This window comes from Zea mays, chromosome 1 (assembly GCF_902167145.1).
Source record: "Zea mays cultivar B73 chromosome 1, Zm-B73-REFERENCE-NAM-5.0, whole genome shotgun sequence".
Classification (NCBI taxonomy): domain Eukaryota; kingdom Viridiplantae; phylum Streptophyta; class Magnoliopsida; order Poales; family Poaceae; genus Zea; species Zea mays.
This window is the reverse complement of record NC_050096.1, coordinates 87,200,154-87,221,105: the sequence shown is the minus strand read 5'-3', so window position 1 is coordinate 87,221,105 and position 20,952 is coordinate 87,200,154. Positions and strand designations below refer to the sequence as shown.

General features: G+C 42.0%; 2 protein-coding genes across 4 annotated transcripts; one reads left to right on the top strand and one right to left on the bottom strand.

Moving 5' to 3' along the window:
* Positions 1–462: 462 nt before the first annotated feature.
* LOC100282947 (DNA-binding protein HEXBP) lies at positions 463–8,451 on the top strand. 3 transcript variants are annotated; one of them, XM_008678777.3, is made up of 4 exons: positions 463–693; positions 4,713–4,854; positions 5,538–5,633; positions 7,592–8,404. In XM_008678777.3, the coding sequence occupies exons 2-4, from the start codon at positions 4,751–4,753 to the stop codon at positions 8,175–8,177; spliced, it is 786 nt and encodes a 261-aa protein (XP_008676999.1). In that variant the 5' UTR covers positions 463–693; positions 4,713–4,750; the 3' UTR covers positions 8,178–8,404. The 3 variants fall into 3 exon arrangements, with proteins under 3 accessions (XP_008676999.1, NP_001149324.1, XP_035823180.1); NM_001155852.1 differs by having other exon boundaries at positions 513–693; positions 4,652–4,854; positions 7,592–8,451; XM_035967287.1 differs by lacking the exon at positions 463–693 and having other exon boundaries at positions 711–4,854.
* A 1,392-nt stretch (positions 8,452–9,843) lies between these two features.
* Positions 9,844–18,105, bottom strand: LOC100282314 (uncharacterized). The gene is made up of 5 exons (NM_001155226.1): positions 17,575–18,105; positions 16,892–17,214; positions 10,414–10,561; positions 10,290–10,322; positions 9,844–10,151 (listed from the first exon to the last, which is right to left on the bottom strand). The coding sequence occupies exons 1-5, from the start codon at positions 17,902–17,904 to the stop codon at positions 10,080–10,082; spliced, it is 906 nt and encodes a 301-aa protein (NP_001148698.1). The 5' UTR covers positions 17,905–18,105; the 3' UTR covers positions 9,844–10,079.
* Between the last annotated feature and the right edge of the window lie 2,847 nt (positions 18,106–20,952).

Sequence of the window (20,952 nt, the reverse complement as noted above, 5' to 3'; positions counted from 1 at the left end):
CATATTTAGTACCGAAGTACTCTCTCCGTTTTTTTATTTGTCGTCGTTTAGTTCAAAAATAAACTAGCGAGACAAATATTCGAAAACGAAGGTAATATTAGTCATTAACTTGTAAATTATCAAGCACAAAATACTATTTCTAGTTACGGATAAACCTTTTCTACATTCAATCGAAAATGTTTTCGAGATTTGATAAAAGGTTCAACCTTAATAAATATAAAATAAAAATGTTCCGTTTGCTTATTTATAATGCACTATTAAATATATTTTTTGTTTGTTTTATTTGAAACCAATGTATCACTAGACACTGGAACATTTTGAAATGTCATACTAAGATAATAAACACAGAATCAAGAAGAATAGAAATTAAAAAGAGATCAGAAAAAGAGAAATTGCTAAAAAAGAAAACGCGAAACGGCCCAGGACAAGGCCCGTGGGCCGTGGTGAGCTCTCCGTGTCCGTCGGCCGAGCCGAACCCTCGGACTGGGCTACCGCCGCATGCCCCGTCCCGAATCCATTCCGTTCACCCCGTCCCCCTCGTTCTCTCTCTCGTTGCGACGACTGTGTGGAGTACCGCCCCCGCCCCCTCACCCTCACCCCCCGACGCCGACGCCCTAGGCGGCTACGCCAGGTCCCGAGGGACGGGCCCTTCATCTTCGTCAGTCTATTCGCCGGGCGACGAGCACCCGCCAGGTATTCTTACCCTTCTCTTCCGTTCCCGCTGTGTGAAACGGAGCACCTAAACCCTAACTTAAATCTGAATGCATTTGTCTATTCGGTGCCTGAAAACTTCGAACTTTTTGCAAAAAATATCTTGTGTACCATGTCTCTCTAGGTTTTGTTAAACAAGTTAGGGGTACAAATACAATACATTCTACAGGAGAATCAATCCAGAGGGGGGTTGGGCGATCCCTCTCCCACCACCCAAACCCCTCCTGCCTGGAAGGACATAATCCATTTTGTTTGATTGCCAATTTGGGATAGGTTTCGATTGTTATGGATTTGCATGTATTTCAATATTTGGCTCATGGCTGAGGCAAGTTTTAGACCATTTGACTATGTACATGATAAAATCAGTGTAGTAAACAAGATATATTATTTCTCTTGCATAATAAGATACTGAGCGAGTATCACGTATACAGAGACAACTTTGACTCAGTAATACACTAGAAATTTGTGTCTAGTTAGGCCCAACACTCAGTAACTTGGTCAATATACCAAACTTGCTCTCCCGCTGAAGCTGAGAGGTGGGCTATGAAGCAGCATCTGCACTGTGAGAGACTGAGAGCACAAATGAATCCATCAAAAGTGGTCACTAAGGAACACTGAACTGCAAAAACGAAGATAAATAAAGCATTTGTTAGAGTAAAAATAATGATCACTGAAAACTTCACGAATTGCGTTTTGCAAAGAGCACACCACTATTGAGATACTAACAATAAAGGATTTCAAGACGATTTCGTTTTGGGGCCTAAGCAATATTAAATCAGTCCTCCTCAAATAGAAAATTTAATCGGTGCTATATCAGTACATAAAAAAAGAATGCTGGATGAAAACATGTTTTTTTCCTTGTACTCGGAAAAGTGAAAAACAAAGTTTTGCTTGACCGCTGAACATATATGGATAAATAGCTCTGTGTTAAGTTCTTCCAGAATACTGTCCACGGAAAATTTCTGCTAAAATTGAGAATTACTAAATTACAAAAACTCTGAAAGTATCAATTTAGCAGTAGCACTAGACACTAGGATATTTATCCAAATAAAATGGACTTAATATCACAGGGAAAAACCTCAAATTAATCTGATCACCATACATTTTAAAAATAATATACTAGTACAGCATGAAAATAACTAGTACTCGGAAAAATGTAGAATAGACATAGAGTAACGATTTTCTGAACAATTTAGCAGAGCAAGAACTCAGTCAGATAGGTTAACCAAGAACAAATGAGAGTAGCACTGTAGCAGTAAGCTAGTAACGACCAGATAAAATTATATAATGCATACCAATGATACTGATATAATACTCTATTCTGCAGTGAACTAGTGAAGTATGGCCAGAGACAAGTGAAAACAATTGAAAATAGTAACTCTATTCTGGTTTGTCATAAATGTGGATAATCTTCTATATAAACTTGGTCAAGCATAAAACATTTCGTTTAAGATAAAACCAAAACGCCACTCTTTGCAGGGTAGAGGTAGTATTAATATTAATATAACTTTGTAAGTTCAAATCTGTGAGATTGTACTTTGAAAAATTCAAATCCATGTTGCCAACTAAAAGCTAACTAATACAATACATTCTTCAACAGTAACTGTCATACTGTCTGCATCTTCTATGGTCTATTAAAGTAGCATAAGAGATCCAATTAACAATTCACAACTGCAAGATAATACCTGTAGTGGAAATCCAGTTTCTGGTGAGTCTGAACATTCAGAAATAATGAGAGCACATGAGAAAATGCTGCAGTAGGACAGTACCTAATTATCATGTGCGTGCCCCTAGACACACCATTTTTATCTTATTGAGGAAACAGAAAATCTAAATCAAATGCAAGAAATATTAGCCAATACTAAGCGGCAAAATTTCCTTCCTCAACCCTTAATCCCTTATCAATATTTTTTACTTATCCCATTCATCCTACCACTATTGTCAGGACAAACAAAACTAATGTATGCCGAAATGAACAGAGCACATATATTTAAAATGTCCTTCATAGTTGTTAAGGCGTCGCTTAATCGGTAAGGCGAGGATTAGGGGCAAGGCATCCGCCTCGCCTTACGTAGTTACGTCAGTGACTAAGGTGTCCGCCTTAGACCTCAAGGCGTCGCCTTGGCGCCTAGAGTCTCTGAGGCATCGCTCCGCGGACGCCATGAAATGATGTAGGGCTGGCCGGCTGGGTACATACCTTAAGCGGCTACGCGTTGAAGGTGCTCTGGAGCCTGGATCTCCAGCGACGGCGGCGGTTTCCCGGTGGTGGTGATTGCGTTGCGCCTCTCTAGGCAGCTTCTCAAGGCGGTGGGTGGCCAACACGGGAGAAGCTCCCCTCCGGGCTCAGTGGCAAGTGTCGGCTGTGCTCCCAAGAGTTCCAATCGAACGAACTGTTGGAGGTGGGTCTGTCAGCCGTGGAAGGAAGGAGGATTTAGGGTTAGGTGTTTTATAGTGTTTCCCTGTTTGGCCTTTGGGCTATTGGGCTGCAGCCTCCCTATTTGCTACTATTATCTCTATCTATTTGAGACAATTCCTATATTTTCTAATTTTATTTCCTATTTTCATATATTACTAAGGTGTCGTATCGCCTTACGCCTTATCGTTTAAAAGGTAGGGGGGGGTCGGTCGCCTTGCCGCCTTAGCAACTATGCTGTCCTTACCTTCTGATAGTACAAACGAAACATAAGCCGTAAATTCATTTTGCAACTTCTAGTGCTTTCAATGGAAACATAATTGATTTAACCTACTAATTTGCAAGCAAAACTGAGTAAGTGCTAAACTAGATTCAGATCCCAGCCTATTATAGGCTTAAAACACTGCCATATACTTTAAGGAGTTGCAGTGGTAATTAAAAAAACACTAGCCAAAATCGATTCCCAGCTGCAATCACTAAACCATATGTTTTACATTTTAGAATGAAGTGAACTATACCATGTGGATTTTGGTACACAACCAAGTACCCTATGCCGTTCTCGTTTTCAATTTGCAAGCACAAATAAATATATGCACCTCGAATTGTGACACTAGGCACCTTACTATACTACACTTTGTATTTATCAACACTACTGTATTAGAACTTTAGAAGCTTGGAAGATTAAAAAAACCATTTTAATCCACTGGCATTAGTTTCTCTATCTTCTGAAAGTTCTATTGTTGAAATGGCAAAACGTTTTTATTGGTTTGGAAATATATATGTTTCCTAATACTATCAGAGAACCAATTTATCAAGATGATATGAACAGTACAAAATTGATCCAAAAAATCTAGTTATCTGTCCCTAAGGAAAATAATACCGAAGATTGTAAGAGGCACTAGGATAAGGCTGGATTTTGCCTCCTGGCTGGAGGTGTCCCAAACATCATACTTGTTCGGGCTGGAAGCATATGAGCCACACGGCATCCCATTGCAGCATTGTGCATTCTCCGTGGATCTATGGCGTGAGCAAGCCATTCACCATGTAAGACTGTAGCACAGAGGGAGGGAGGGGGGGCAAGTACCAGGCGCCGCCTGCCAAGGAGAAGAGTGCTGAGAAGGAGCTCTGCTGGAATTGCGTGTAGTCTTGTTGGTGTCGGTGTGTTGGATGCGTGAGGGTCACACGACAACACAACCCACCCGACCTCAAGTGGGGATGCTTGTTTCCACTGTGGATCGATGTTTATTGGGCTACAACAAATCCAACCCATGTCATTGCCAAATGCTCGTTTGGCCCAAGACACAGTTTGCTCCCCGGCGTGGGTTTCGCTCCCCACATGCCCGTGGATCTGCCCCTGAACTACCCGTTCCATAGTCTTCCAAACAAGGCCTTACAGGGTTTACCATTGTGACCTACAGTGGGAACTTGAGCATGCTTATAGTGAAGGTTGGTGGGTTTTGTGGGACAATGGGACATAGCCACATAGGATTGGATTTTAGTCTGGTTTTGGTGTTTTGCTGTGGACAGAAAGAAGATCAGCGGTTTGTTGGAGTATCGAAGGTGGTGATTTCGTAGCGTGGTGTTGCAGTTTGGTTGGAGCTTGGAGTTTAGAGGGAAGATTTGGTGATGAGCAGCCGCAGCCTGCCGCCGAAGGATCGCAGGATGCGTACTGAACGCACCTCATACCGTGATGCACCATATCGGAGGGACAGCCGCCATGGTCCAAGCAGGTTTGAGCTAATCTAAGTCAAACAGGATGAATGTTTGGCATTGTTCTTCCAAACATCACTCTTCCTCTCGTTGTCATATATATATTTGGCTAAATGCTATGTGAATGGGTCGTACACAGTTTAAGTTCGTGGTGGTAGAATAACCATGTTTATTTGATTTATATGTAAAGTTTTCTCTATATTTATCCCATTATAATCACTTGTGCATGTATGTAGCATAAATAAGGACACTTGATATTGGTTAATGATAGCTCTAGTTCATCTAAAAGTCTAGTAAAACAAAATGTAATAGAGTAGGGTAAAATGATTTAGGATTCAAATTTTTCGATGAATTCATGTTGTGGCATGAAGGACACTTGGCGCAGTGGTGAGAAGCCTTTCCACTGGGCCAAAGGTCCTTGGTCCAACACAACCTCTCTGCAAAAATACAGGATTAAGGCTTGCCTCGGTTATTCCTTCCCCATGCCCCACTCATGTGGGAGCCGCAAGCACTGGGTCTGTCCTTTAATTCATGTTGTGGTATGGTTTTAGGAGGAAGCTTCTGTGTGGGATTGTAACTAGATGAGTCATGAAAAAAATGGTGAAATTACTAAACGATTTATGCTAATGGAAATGGAATATATTATTATTCAGACATTTGGAAGGTTATGTATCCTTTAGTTATTTCTGTTTCCATTGTGCAGGTTTCGTAATGATTTGTGCAACAATTGTAAGCGTCCTGGGCATTTTGCTAGAGAGTGTCCTAGCGTGGCTGTCTGCCATACCTGCGGGCTTCCTGGGTAATAACTTTGTATTATTCTGCTTGCACATATTCATGCTCACATGTTATTAGTTTTAAGATTTTGATCATTCGTTCAACTGCACTTTGCTTGTAATGCTTACCATACTTCTAATCATTGTGGCACAACCATTCTAGTGAAACCTTAGAGCGTCTCCCAGAGTTTCCAAAACCCACTCCCAATCTAGATTTTTTTGGCATGTTTAAAAAACTCCCCTCCGACAACTCCTTATCTCAACTCCCAATTTTCCCGCACTTGGAAAAATCGACCTCGCTGCGCAGATATATACACATGTTTTAACATCGTGCCAGTCTGAAGGTGGAAGGAGGTGGGAAAGAATAAGAAGTAGGACAGGGTTTCTAATGCAAATGTACAAGGGAGAGAAGATATAAAAGTGGTTAGCGTGATTTATAAATAGTTCAGGATTCCTGATATAATATTATCTTCTATCTTATCTTATAGGAGTGAGATTTAGGAAACTATTGGAGGAAGCAAAAAAAAAATGCTCCCAACTATTGGAATTATAATATAAGTGAATTGTCCTTGTCCACCTCTTCCTATCAGCTTAAGCTTTTGGGTTAAACTGGTGTTGCATGCAACTTAATATGGTATCAAAGCCAGAGGTCACGAGTTCGAATCCTGGTTAGCGCAATTAAAATAAAATAATTGTTGCTCGTTGCTATATTCCATGTCTGAGACCCAAGAGAGGCTCGACGTGAGGGGAGTGTTGAAATATAATATAAGTGAATTGTCCACCTCTTCCTGTCAGCTTAAGCTTTTTAGGTTGAATTGGTTGGCGCATGCAACTTAATACCAACTTTTTTAGTCACTTGAAGAATAATTGTTGCTCGTTGCTATATTCCATGTACTCCCTCCGTCCCAAAATATATTTCGTTTTAGACTAATTACACATTCATTAAGTAACATATGAATGTAGTTTGCATGTATGTCTATATTCATCATCATTTGAATGAATGTGGACAGAAAAAGTGGGCTAGAAAGAACTATATTTTGGAACGGAGTGAGTATTTTTTTAAGAAACTATTGGGGATGCTCTTGGTACCTTATGTAGAATTATCACTATGCCCATGCTATACCAAAACCATCTCAATTGTTCTATTGAATTCTTTCATGATTTGCGATCAGGTTATGTTTAGCATTATTGGTTCTTTTATGCATACAAGGGGATATCCCTTGGTGTATACTTTTTGTGGATGATGTAGCGTTTATGCATACAAGGGGATATCCCTTGGTGTATACTTTTTGTGGATGATGTAGCACTGGTGGATGAAAGTAGGTCGAGAGTAAATAGTAAACTAGAGTTGTGGTGGGAGACCAGAGTCCAAAGGTTTTAGACTCAGCACAACTAAAACCGAATATATGAGTTGTGGCTTCGGCGCTACTACTTATGAGGAAGAAGATAGTTTGGAAGGTCGAATAGTGCCCAGGAAAGATACGTTTCAGTATTTATGATCAATGCTACAGAGATATAGGGGTATTGATGAAGATGTTAGTCATAGAACCAAAGCAAGATGGATGAAGTGGCGTCAAACATCTGACATTCCATATGACAACAGAAGCTAAATGCAAGCTTTATAGGACGCTGGTTAGATCTGTTATGTTGTATGGTGTAGAATGTTGGCCTACAAAAGATGACATGTTTAGCAGATATGTGTTGCAGAAATACGTGTGTAGCGTTGGATTTGTATTCGTACAAAAAGGGATCGAACCTGGAACGATGACATACATAATAAGCTAGGGGTAGCACTAATTGAAGGAAAGATTGTCTAACACTGATTGAGATGATTTGAACTCTAGTCTACTTGAACTTGCTTGGGGAAAGGCTTTGTTATCGTTGGCTTTTTTATGCATCCTCAGTAGTATGGAGATGGGTTTCATGTCTCCCTAAGAGCTAGGGGTATCGCTTTTTCATACTTCAATTCATTTAAATGTTGCAGGCACATTGCAGCCGAATGTTCTTCCAAAGGTGTTTGCTGGAACTGCAAAGAGCCTGGCCACATGGCTAACAGCTGCCCAAATGAAGGGATATGCCGTAACTGTGGCAAGTCCGGTCACATTGCAAGAGACTGCACCGCTCCACCAGTGCCGCCAGGAGAAGTGATCCTTTGCAGCAACTGCTACAAACCAGGGCATTTTCGTGAGGAATGCACCAATGAGAAGGCCTGCAATAATTGCCGGCAGAGCGGCCACCTTGCCCGTAACTGCACCAATGATCCTGTTTGCAACCTGTGCAATGTTGCTGGCCATCTGGCCCGTCAGTGCCCCAAGTCTGATACATTGGGTGAGAGGGGTGGGCCTCCTCCCTTCCGTGGTGTTGGCGCTCCCTTCCATGATGTTGGCGCTCCCTTCCGTGGTGGCTTCAGTGACGTGGTCTGCCGGGCCTGCAACCAGATTGGCCATACGAGTCGTGATTGCATGGCTGGTGCCTTCATGATCTGCCACAACTGTGGCGGCCGTGGCCACATGGCTTATGAGTGTCCCTCTGCCAGTCTCATGGACCGGTTCCCCCCTCGCCGTTTCTGAAGGAAGGACATCCAAGGGCTGTTCAGATGGCTGTTGTTTTCAGCCCATTTTGTCAGGAGCACCTGTTTTGCTTTGCTTTATGTATTTCTAAACCCGAATGGATTCTAGATATTTCAGATTCATAACTCGTCAGCGCTATTTGTAATTCTGGATATGTTACCCGACTCCGATGTTCTTGATGATAATGTTTGAAGACGGGGATACTTGCCCTTACGAACTCAAATTCATCTCATGAGTTTTAAATAATTTGCTCCCTGTGCAAATTATTATTAAATAATTTGCTCCCTGTGCAAATTATTGTAGGTTGCTGTATTTGAAGTACTTGAATTTTGTAGACAATAATTATAAACAACTAACTTGTATAATTTTGAACAAGATATGAGAATTTATAATTATTTCAGTTCATCAATGAGAAAATTATGTGTTACCTAAACAACAATCAGACAAAGAAATATAGTAGAATAGCAAGGGAGAGTTGCCTAAAAAAGTGGTACTCCGTCCCAAAATATAATTTTTATGTATTCTTTAAATAATATATTTATGTTGTTTACATATATGTCAATGTTTATTAGCATTCATATTATCATTCAAAATATAATTTGTTTAGACTAATTATGTATTCTTTAAATAACATATGAATGTTTACACGTATATATCTATGTTTATTATCATTCATATCATCATTTGAATGAATGAATGTGGCCGGAAAAAAGTGGACTAAAAAGAACTATGGGTCTATTTGATATCGTAGTAATTTAAAATTTTGAGACAATACTACGGTATATAAGAATACTACAGTATTCTAGCCTAAATGTTGTTTGGTTGGTCATAGAAAAAGTATAGTTACAATACCATGGTTTAGCCAATACTACAATATTTTACGGTATTTTTGTGGTATTTGATACTCCACTTACACCTAAAGTTCTCTCCACGCGCTCTTTGTCATGGCTGGATGTATGGTTCAGAAATAGAAATGATGTCTAAGGATTTTTCTATTGCTTTGATATTTGGGCTTTTGAAGAGCACCGGTCTGCTGCTTCAGTGAATCGGATTGTCTATGCTATTTTCCATCTTATACAATTCGATATGTCAAGGCTTTGACAATGAGGTGTTCAATTTCTTTTGGCCATATATTAAGGATGTCACCGAATCTCACTGTACACTGAAATGCTGCTGTGTTCTCTGTTTAAGCCATGAAACCAAACAAGTCTTGGTTTATTATTAGAGTTTTATTGTAGTATGTTAAAACCATGGTTTTGGTGCCACGACAATTGTAAACTTTGGGTTTTGGAAACCACGGTTTTTAAAAACTATGTTGTCAAACAGGCTCTATATTTTGGTATTTTAGGACAGAGGGAGTATTAGCAGCAAGGGAGAGTGTATACGTGAATGCCGATGCTACGGTAAATTGATTATATTTTCCTTTTGCTTGCTATTGCCTATTGCAAAACATATTCAGTGCACCCGTATAGTTATAAATTTCGATTTTCTGAAAAGTTGGATGAAAGTTTCTTTAATTTGAACTTTTTGACCTGTCGTGGGGCAGTAGAAGTTTGTTGAAAACTAGGTTGAGTACCTAGTTTAAAACATAAAACAATATGGTATACTAGAAAACTATACAGCAACTGGTCCAAATTAATAAAAGCACGGAGCGAACTCGATGAACTTTAAGAATTGGCGTTGTTATTCGTGAGAGTTGCGTTGTTATTCGTCAGCGTACAAGTTCCATAGAATTTCATAAACGCTAGAAAAAAAAAAGAAAGAAGGCAGAGCTGAAAGCTGTATGCCTGCTACAGAAATGAGAACACACGTGACCAGCCCAACTCAGCAATATCCCATTTCGAAATGCCACAGTGAAGTCGATGACCATAGAAACACTCAAGATGCACTATATCTTGCAATCTAATCCAGTTTCACATAGCTGGGTCCGCTGCCGTCTCCTTTCTGGCCATCATTATGCCCCAGATCCTTCAGCTGCATCGAGGGGAGGGCAATAAAAAAAGTCAGCTACTTGGTCAACTCAATAACTAATACTGGGAACATCTGTAAACTCCTTGTTATTTCTAAGCTAGTATGGAAAAATGTTTGAAAACAGTCAACAGTAGAAAATACCTTTGCTAGGTATGTTTTGTGGAATCTGTAACCCTGAAAGAACAAAGAACTCAAGATTAGAAATCTGATAGTTCTATCAATTCTTAGTACCACCTTCCAAAATGTGTGTAAAGGAGAAACTTACTTTGTCAGTGCCATATAAGTAATCACAGTAAGTGAAAACAGAAGCAAAATTGCTTTGGCTCTGGCCTCCTACATAATGATGATAGTCATGGTATTCTGCTCCTCCATAGAATGGAATATACTTTGTCGGGGTGAATGGGAAATCAAAGCTGCAAAATGACAAAACAAGTTATTTCTTTTCCCTTACAGAAGCTTCAGTGCTTTCCATTGTGGGTGATGGTGCTAAAACCCTTTTTTGGTCTGATAGATGGTTGCAGGGGCAGTCAATTGAAGCTATTGCCCCCTCCTTGGTAAGCCGAATTCCAAGGAAAATAAAAAAAAAACAGAACAGTCCAGGGAGCCCTAATGGAAAATAGATGGGTTCAGGACATCTCTGGAAGTCTGCCGGCAGTGGTTATTAGGGATTTCTTGCTGATTTGGGATTTAATTCAAGGTGTGCAGCTACAGCGTGGGGTTTCTGATGTTCACCGCTGGTTACCGTGTGTTTCCGGCTTATACTCTTCAAAGACAGCATACAATAGATTTCTAGTTGGCACAACACCTTTTGAACCAGCTGATAGAATCAGGAAGAGTTGGGCACCCCCGAGATGCAAGTTCTTCATCTGGCTTGCATCTCTAAATCGGTGTTGGACGGCTGACAGATTAGCTCGTAGAGGGTTGGAACACCATGACAAATGCCTCCTTTGTGATCAGCAGGAAGAGACAGCTCAACATGTTCTGGTTTCCTGTGTTCTCCAGGGACATATGGTGGCGGGTATTGTGTAAAGTGGGTCTGCAACACTTGGCACCTGGGCATGAGGATATGATATTCCAAGACTGGTGGAGTAGAACAGAAAGCCTTGTGCCAAAAATTCAGAGAAAAGGTTTTAATACGATGGTAATCTTAGTGGCATGGTGGCTTTGGAAACATCGGAACGCCTGTGTCTTTGATGGAGTAGCCCCAAGCACTGGCACCATTCTTCAGCACATTCATGAGGATGCAACTTTGTGGGGAATGGCTGGAGCTAGAGCTCTTAGAAGCCTATGGCCTTAGCTTGTGGCCTGTGCCTACTCTCTAACGGCTAGGTCGTTGTGTCGTGTTTTGGCTCATAGATGAGTCTCTTTATGTTTTTTGTGTTTTCGTCCTCCATGAGGAGTGTCCTCGTATTTTGGTCTGTTCCAGACCTTTACTCTTCTTCTTAATATACTAATACACAGCTCTCTTGCGTGTTCGCGAAAGAAAAAAAAAAGCAGTACCTAGCACAGAACAGGACAAACTAAGGTAAGTCCTAGCTGGGATGGTGAAATGTATAACACTAAACAAAGTATAACTGGATTGTATCAAAAGGCTGGGCAAACAAAAAGGACCAGTGTGATATGCATTATACCAGTAGAATTTCAGTCCCATCATATCACTGAACAATGAGTTATTCTGGTGACATGGTAGTTAACTTCAATCGTATAGGAAGGTTGGGCAAACAAAAAAGGTGCAGTTTCATATGTATGGTATTGGTACATCTCGGTCCTGTCATAGCACAAGCCAACTGGACAACGGGCCATTCTGGTGACATGGTAGTTTAACTCCAATCATATAGTGAAACTAGGATTTGAATCTCCACCTAAAAATTGGGACAAGAACCACTGATAAACGGCGTAGGGGTTTCCTTTGGAAAGGGCATGAGACTGCTCACGGGGGCAACTGCCTGGTTTCCCGGGACGGGTTCAGTGTCAGCTTCAGTTTGGGGGTCTTGGTATTCATAATCTGGAGACTCTGGGCTGTGCCCTGCGTATCCGTTAGTTGTGAGCGCAGAAAACTGATCCGGCTAGAGCTTGGGCTGGGTTACCAATCCCAGTATAGCAAAATGCTCAAGCCCTGTTTCATATGGCAGTTGACTGCATTGTGGGCAATGGTGAGAAGGTAAAATTCTGGACTGACAGATGGGTACAGGGGAAGACGATTGCTGAGTTAGTGGCCAACTTGATTATGGCTAGGGATGAAAACGGTTTCGGAATTTTTCGGTTTTTCGGAAACCGTTTTCGATTTTTTTCAACTGAATTCACCGGTGACAATTTTTTTCGAAAACAGTATTGGGTATCGGAATTTTAGTTTAGCGTTTTACCGACCGTTTCCTTCAGTTGCCTATTTTAACCAAAATTTAAGTTTCGAAATTTTCCGAAAATAAAAAACAAATTAGTCAGCTCAAGGCCCAGACCCACTCCGGCCCAAGCTCCCATCGGCTTGGGCCTTCAACAATTGGCGTTCACCTGGGCGTCTTGATGTCCTTATGTAGAAAAGTTTGTGCCTTAGTGTTGTTTGGCTAGACGAGGTGGAACTAAACTCACACACTGCATACTGCTACATCGCGGGCGGCGTGGGCCATCGTCTGTCGACTTCGACGACCCGCATTGCGGGCGAGGTGGGGCACCGTGTTAATGCTGCAATGTGCACAGGGCTGTGGCCCATTGGCTCTGCATTGACTGTCCACTATCGAGTTAACTTATCTTGCTGGTCTTAGTCTGGTTCACGACACTTTATGTCGGCTGACCGCAGCGACAGTAGGAGGTACGATTGTGAGGAGAATACCATTTTTTTCTTTTTTCTCTATTTTTTTGGCTAATTAGGACGCATGTACTTTAATAATTGAGTCTTTGTTTCTCTATTTTATTGGCTAATTAATAGTTCTAAAAAAACATAATATACTATATGGTATGGATGAATAAAGTTATACATAGTTATATTGTGAACTTGTGAATTGCGATCTTTATAAACTTGTTATATTGAGATATTTTTATATTGATATATTTACTGATCATATTTTAGATTCCGACCGTTACCGGTGTATTTTCCGTATCGAACTTTTATTTCCGATGTATCCAAAATACCGATATTGTTTCTGTTTTCGAAGTTAACGTTTTCGATTTAGTTTCCGATAAAAAATACGGAAACGGAAATGGTTTCAGTATGGTTGTCCCAAAGAAGTCTATTAAAAGGAGGACAATTGCTCAAGCGCTTGGGAGCAGTTGCTCAAGCGCTTGGAAACCGTGTTTTGACAAGGCAGATTTGGGCTGCTGTTTTTCAGAAGGTGGGTCTGACTGCTGCAGCCCCTGTGGGCTTTTCGGGCAGTTTTTCTAAGTGGTGGAGGGTTACTATCAGTGCGGCCCATAAGAATCTGCGCAAAGGGTTGAATTCCCTTATTATCCTGGTGGTTTGGGAAGTTTGGAAGCATTGCAACAGTTGTGTCTTTGATGGTCTGGCACCTCATGTGGACGCTGTCCTTCAAAAAGTGGCTGATGAGTGATGAGTGAACTGTTTGGTGCATGGCTGGAGCCATCAATCTTTAGAAGCTCCTAGCCAAGTCGTTGCCCCCTAATCCTTAGGATTTGTGGGGTTTAGGTTGGGTTCCTACCTAATGGGCGTGGTTTGCAATTGGATTTACTTTGTGTTTTTCGGGTTATGCTTTTTTAACCTTACCCTTGTTTCTTCTCTCTCAATGAAATGACAAGAAGCTCTCCTACGTAGTTCGAGAAAAAAAGTACCAATACAATATGACAATATGAAGAGTAACTAGTGTGCACATTTAATCAAAAACAAAAACCTAAATACTCTGTGTTGCAAGGTCATAGGGCTCCAGCAAATGGCATATGTTGAGAGTTTGAGACTTGAGACAATGTTGACTGAGTAGAAACATCCAAGATAACAAAAAAACTTCCCAGCCACTAAGTATGAATGAAGAAGGATAAATTTCCAACATGATCCACTTAGACTGAGCAATACAAGTGCAACTGCAGCAAAGTATTGAATCAGTAAATCCTGAATTTTCCAAGCTGCAAGTAAGCATATAACATTTTTGTCTTTGTGTAGGAGTTAATTCCATTCATATTTAAAAAGCAAGCATAAACGCTGTTATTCAGATTTTTTGCAAGGCTTTGTAGTAGAATCAATTCAAACGTCCCCTTATGAATTGATAAGCTGTGCCCATTTTGTTAGTAGAGCAAAACTGCAAGTAACAAAAATTTAATTCAAATCTGCCATGCCTAACCATAGGCCTCCACAGTTAGTAGGCAGTGTTTTATTCCTCCACAACTTAGGCTGCCTAACTTCTGAGCATTCTCACCCACATCTACTCAGGTTTCTTGGCTGTGCCAGAATAAGCTAGGTGATTATTTTTCTTGCCAGAAAAGCATGGGAAGGCTAGGTTAGCCACCATAGCGAAGAATGTGCAAGTGTGCAACAACATTGTAATTTAGAAAATTTCGACTACAGCTTCAAAATCAGTAAGTGCATTTTTGGTTGTCTCAACATAGTAGGTCCCAAGACTTGGTAAAGAATGAGAGTTGTGATAGGCTTGATGGCCAACGTTGAACCTAGCCATTCTAATGGAAACGAAACTTGAAAGAAATCTGTTGGGCGTAACCCTCTTAGCGACACGCCATATCGAAACCCAAGTATGGTGTTAAATGGGCAAGGGCTAGGTCGACACCCCCTGACGACACATTGTGTCGTGGTCTAGGCACAATGTCAAGTTAGCAAGGATCAGGTCGTTGCTTCCTTAGTGGTGTTCTACATCAGCGCCCTAGTGTAGTGAAAATATGCAAATGTCCCCACATCATCAACAGGTGCAAAGGGTAAGGAAGCTATAGGATCCATTTAAGTATTTGGAATGTAAGGCCAATTACAGGTAAGGTAAGAGAGTTAGCTGAGACAGTGATTAGAAGGCGTGAAAATATATTATGCGTCCAAGAGACTAAATGAAAGGATCGGAAAGCAAAAAAGATGGACAATACCGTCTTCAAGATTTGGTACACAAGGACAACTGCAAATAGAAATAGGAGTTCAGATTGACAAGAGCCTCAAAAACGGTGTGGTGAATATGAGAAGGCAAGAAGATAGAATTATCTTATTCAAGCTTGTCATAAGTGATTTGGTCTTGAACATAATTAGCACTAATCCCCCCCAGTAGGCCACGATGAGTGTAAGAGACTTCTCTAAGAACACTTAGATGTCATGGCTAGAGCTATGCCTATTAGTGAGAAGCTTTTCATAGGAGAATAGGATATCTCAATGGACATGTAGGTACAACAAGTGCAAGTTTCGAGGCGGTTCATAGAGGTTTTAGGTATGGTACTAGGAATCAAAAGGGAGAGGAAGTCTTAGACTTTGCGATAACTTTTTACCTATTGATAGCCAACACTTTCTTTAGGAAGATATAATCCCATTTAGTGACCTATAGTAGTGATCAACACTGTAGTCAGATTGACTTTGTCCTCGGAAGAAGAGAGGATAAACGGGCATGCTTCAATGCTTGAATTGCAAAGTGGTACCTAAGAGTTTGTTGTCTCTCACCATAAGCTTGTGTAAGCTTGTGGTGGCAGACTTTCGTTTTCAGGTGTGCGACTATAAGAGACGTGACTTCGGTACTACTATAGTCGAGGAAGGGGATGTTAATTTGAAAGGCCAAGTAGTGTTAAGAAGGATACTTTTGATATTTAGGATCAATGTTATAAAGATACGGGGATATTGAAGAATGTTAGCCATAGAATATAAGCAGGGTGGATGAAGTGGTGTCAAACATCTGGCGCACTATATGACAAAAGAGTACCACAGAAGCTAAAAGACAAGTTTTATAAAACGGCAATTAAATTTGGTATGTTGTATGGTGCAGAATGTTGGCCTAAAAAACATGACATGTTCAGTAGATAAATGTTGTGAAAATGTATATGTTGTATTTGTGAACATACAAGCAGCGATGAGTCCAGAACAATGATATATGTGATAGACTAGGTGTAGCATCAATTAAAGAAAAACTTGTCCAACACCAGTAGAGATGGTTTGGACATGTTCAATAGAGGCCTCCAAAGGCACTAGTGTGTAATGGGAATAGTGGTAGGGAAGGCCGAAGTTAACATGGGAAGAGGGAGTAAAAAGAAATGTGAAAGGATGGAATATACCCAAAGATTTAGCCTTAAATAAAAATGCATGAAAAACAGCTATCACATGCTGAAACATTAACTTGGGGCTTTTGTTGGATCTCAACTCTAGCCTAACTCAATTTTCTTGGGACTAAAAGGCTTTGTTATTGTAGTATTTTTATTTCTATTACCATAAAGCAGCAGCCAATGCTAATCCATGTGTATTATTCCTTCATTACCAGGAAATACCCCAAAGAAGTATAGAGTAAAAAAACCTTTAACAGTAAACAGCCAGCTAAGAACTCTCAAGGCAATCCTATCAGTTATGCAGACATCAACATCAGTTTAATTCAGCTTCTAATCAATGAAAAACTTATGGCGAGAAGAAACTCCGTTCACTCAGATCATTGTCAGTGCTGTGCACACCACAGTAACCCAGGAGCTCCACACACAAACTACATCCATCACTACCAACAAAAGCAATACAATGTTGCACAATAACTATAATAATTATAAAAGCATGTTAAATCAATTCAATTGTTGTGCATGGGTGTACCATAGACAGGAAACATACAACAGAAAATCCTTACCCGCTATGTGTCTCGATAGCCTCCACCTGACGGAGTATAATCCAGAGCCAGAATGTGATCATGTGGCCTGGAACAATGGCTGGCCCGACGAAGGAGGGGATGCCGAGTATCAGCACCTCAGCCCAGTGTGCATATGGAGCTGCGAATCCTATTGGCGCAGTGAACTCATGGTGAACACGGTGGATATTCTGGTACCCCCACTCCCCGTGGAGAAACCTGTGGATCCAGTAATTGAGGTAGTCCTCAACAAGGAAGTACACCAGTAGCTGTGCTGCCAACTCCGCAAGGGACGGCAAAGGCAACTTCGTGTGAATTCCCACAAACTGATTTGATCAAAGAAAACGAAATATATGAGATTACAATTTTAGCATGGAAGATTTTTTTCTGCTTTACAATAATAGGCAAACTCAGAGGAATCTTCTAGATAGGACGCATCTAAGAAGGGTTATTGGAGCAGAACCCAGATCAGGAAGTCCTCGAAGGAGAGGAAAACATGCAGGGAAATGTAATTAAAACCTTTTCCTGTATCTACGAAGAGATCGATCAAGGGGGCACAAGAACAGTATGGAAACGCGATATCTTGTACTGAATCCGCCCCCGAGAGGCCGTGATCTCATGAACCAATCAGGTACATTGCGCTGAATCACCGAACGAGCGCAGAAGGATGATGGAAGGGAACCGACCTTGACCGCCGGGTAGGAGACGAGCTGGAGCGGGCCGATGACGAGGAAGAAGATGCGGAGGACGTCCTTGTAGCACCGGACGAACTCGGCCCTGGAGAGCCGCACCCGCGGCTGCAGTTTGTACGGCGAGACCGCGGCCGGGGCCCGGAGCTCGAGGAGCGCGATGGGAAGCGGGGCCACCGTGAAGACGACGAAGAGGAAGAGGATGTTGCAGCAGTAGAGGTGGTAGTCGGACACCCCCGCGGTGTACCGGAACCACAGCGCCTCGGCGGGCGTCATGGGCCGGCCAAGCGCCGCCTCCGCCTCCGCCGCCGTCGCGTAGGGCAGCATCTCCGGCGATCCGAGGGGCCCAGCCGTTCCACGCTGCCCCGGAGACCGATCCGCAACTCCCAAGAAATCAGGGGGCGGTGAATGGGCAGCGCGCTGCTCCCGCCTTTCGCCGGCGCCTGTTCTCTTGGAGTGGAGGAGACGAGAGACCAGGGAGAGTGAGCGGGCCGGCGGAGAGAACGAGCTCCCCAGTCCCCACAGTTTATGCCTGCCAGCTTCAGTCTCTGGCGTGTGGACCCGTCCGCGGTGCGTGCGGCCTTGGCGTGGTGTGACACGAACCGTTGGATGGATCTGGCGTCTCAGTCTCACACGTGGGGCGCGCGTGGGCATGGGGCGTGGCTGGGTGGGTCCATGCGAATGCGAGTCATGTGACAATGCTGTGGGCTATGGAACGTTTGTTCTGGCCCTTCGGGGCGTGTGTCTGTCCCTCTGTCCTGTGAGGTGAAACTTGAGATACGTGTCCAGTCCAGAGGTTAAAGTCGATGCACTGTCGAAAATGATGAGAAAACATCTACATTATTTTTGTTTTCGTATTTTATGAACAGAACAAAACGAAAATCAGCGGTCGAACTATGAGACCGGGTTTGTCGGCTATTCCAAAACGATACTCTCAAAAAGATAAAATGACAAATATTTTATAGTTTTCATAAATACATAATAAAGTGGTATATTGTCTAATTTTTAAGGTATTAAAACAAAAATAATTTTCTTCATATTCATATTATCCAGAGTAACTAATAATTTTTTTCCTTCTTCATTCACTTGAACATAACAGTCCAGCTTACATAGTTTATATGTCAGATATATCTCCCAAGTCGAAAATGAAAATTTTGAAAACGATCGTTTTCATTTTATTTCTAATCGTTTATCAAATAATTCGAAAATGAACGAAAAAATATATATACGGAACATGACGATACGAGATTTTTTCCGTCATCATTTCATCACGTTTAGTGTTCTATCGATGATTCTCATCTCGTCTCACACAACCGAGTAATAGCGGTTGGAATACGTTTGGACTGGATCATAGGTTCCATCATCTCTAATAGATCCTAATAATTCTATTTCTAACCCTTGATTTAGGGAAAAGTAAAAAAATATCCAACATATTTCTATCAATGTTCCCTTTTCTTCCTCAAGAGAAAAATGGCTCCTCCCTTGCGCAAATTTTCGACGTGTTAGCATCGATCTAGCGCCAATCACTAACGAGATGTACCGGCGGCGGTGCTCTCTTCTACAGCGCGGACGGTCCGTGACCCTACGGCAGGAGCGGGTCTTCCCTGTGTTAAACCAGACGATCCGCGCGTGGTGCTTAGACAGTCCGTATATGCGCAAGGGCGGCGGCGATGCCAAAAGCACTTGGATCTCGCCTCTAGGAGGAACCCCGTCAGGGAGGAGAGATCCTAAGATTGTCTTGGGGTCGTCAGTCCATCCAAGATGCCTTTAGACGATGTAGAGTCGAAGAGAGGTGGAGATGGAGATGAAAGAAGGCTACGTTACTGCTACTCCTAGGTCAAGAAAGTGAAGGAATGAAATATAGATTGATTGGTTCGATTGTTGGTGCCCGTAATCGGCCCTGTCCCTTCATATATATAGGGGAGGTCTCAACCCGTTCCTAGGTGTTCCCCAATAGAATCCGCAAGTTTAGATAGATAAACACACACAGAAAAAGGTGTTAAACCGCATGGTCTGATCTACTCGAGGACCGTTGTCACACCCAGTTTTGGAAGACAAACCGAATGCGAATTATGTACGTGTCAGGATCAGAAACTCATGTACACGACGATTATATAATTGGACATCACCACACATTGTTCAAAGTAAATAGCGGAAATGTACTTTATTACATCAAGATGTCCAAGACATCCACATAGTCATTACTTAACATTGTCATTAGTATTATCAAAGTGCGGAAAAGCGAACGTAGCAGATATGGCCTTTACAAGCAGTTGACTGGGGGTTTGCCACTAACATAACTAGAATTCATCGTAGTCCTGGAACTCCTCAAAGTCCTCCATGTTGTCTGCATCTCCTCCTGAGCACTGATTACAGTTGGGGACAACCTGGGGTGGGGTGGTTTTTAAAGCAAGTGTGAGTACACATCAATGTACTCAACAAATATCTCATTTGGCTAAAGTGGACTAGCTGTATGTGGAGTTAAGGTTAAGCAATTGCTTTTAGTTAGTCAAGTATTTATCACTAATAGCATAGCCAAGTTTTAGTAATAAACCAGTTATTACCCAAAAGTACTCCCTCCAAGAGGAAATACTAGAGGTCAGGATTATAATCATCAATATTAATCATCATCATATAAGAGTATCCAAAGTTCTTCTAATCAAAGAGGATCCCAAGGTTGCTCTTAACTATGAGCACGGCTGATATACCAGTTTATAACACTCTGCAGAGGTTGCACACTTTACCCACGAGTCGTGATCCCTTTCCAGCTTGGGTTGTACAGACCCGATCTTCACTACTGAGGTGAATGACCAGGGATACACTACGTAGCCTTTACAAAGACTCCCCTGGTGCATAGCTGCTCGTTAGGTTTCACCAGTCATACATACATAGTACACCTCCCTAAGGTGGGTGACTAACAAAACCAAAACGAATGAACCTCGGCACCACCCCTTAGCAGAGCGAGCACTATGCCTAGACCTCCATTGACGGTCCTCCGGCAAAGCCAACTACACCCCCAGGTTCATCTAATTATTCAGCTAAGGGTGTTCCATTCCACCCTCATGGTTGCACTGTTATCCTGGGTGGTCACTCAACGAACAGGTCCTTATGGAGAGGTACTCAGGAAACAGCCTGAGTTCCCTGAAGTATCACAAGATCATCATCGAGATAACATCATCGTATCATAAAGATTCACATCATAATGGGGATGACAGGCCGGGCCTAGCGGCAGGGGCACGAGTGAGGGGGAAATCCGAGCGGTCAGATTTCAAGCGGGCGGTTGAGATTAGGTTTGGTCTCATTAGATTCGGGCCATCCGATCTTGGACGGACGCCTGGGATCTAGCGGCTAGCTCGGCAAGGTCCCGCCAGTGGT

Coding starts and splice junctions, on each gene's coding strand:
- LOC100282947 (NM_001155852.1), top strand. CDS start 4,751: ATGAGCAGCCGCAGCCTGCCGCCGAAGGATCGCAGGATGCGTACTGAA. Junction 4,855..5,537: donor AGCCGCCATGGTCCAAGCAG/GTTTGAGCTAAT, acceptor TCCATTGTGCAG/GTTTCGTAATGATTTGTGCA. Junction 5,634..7,591: donor CATACCTGCGGGCTTCCTGG/GTAATAACTTTG, acceptor TAAATGTTGCAG/GCACATTGCAGCCGAATGTT.
- LOC100282314 (NM_001155226.1), bottom strand. CDS start 17,904: ATGCTGCCCTACGCGACGGCGGCGGAGGCGGAGGCGGCGCTTGGCCGG. Junction 10,323..10,413: donor ACTTATATGGCACTGACAAA/GTAAGTTTCTCC, acceptor TTGTTCTTTCAG/GGTTACAGATTCCACAAAAC. Junction 10,152..10,289: donor ACAAAACATACCTAGCAAAG/GTATTTTCTACT, acceptor CCCTCGATGCAG/CTGAAGGATCTGGGGCATAA.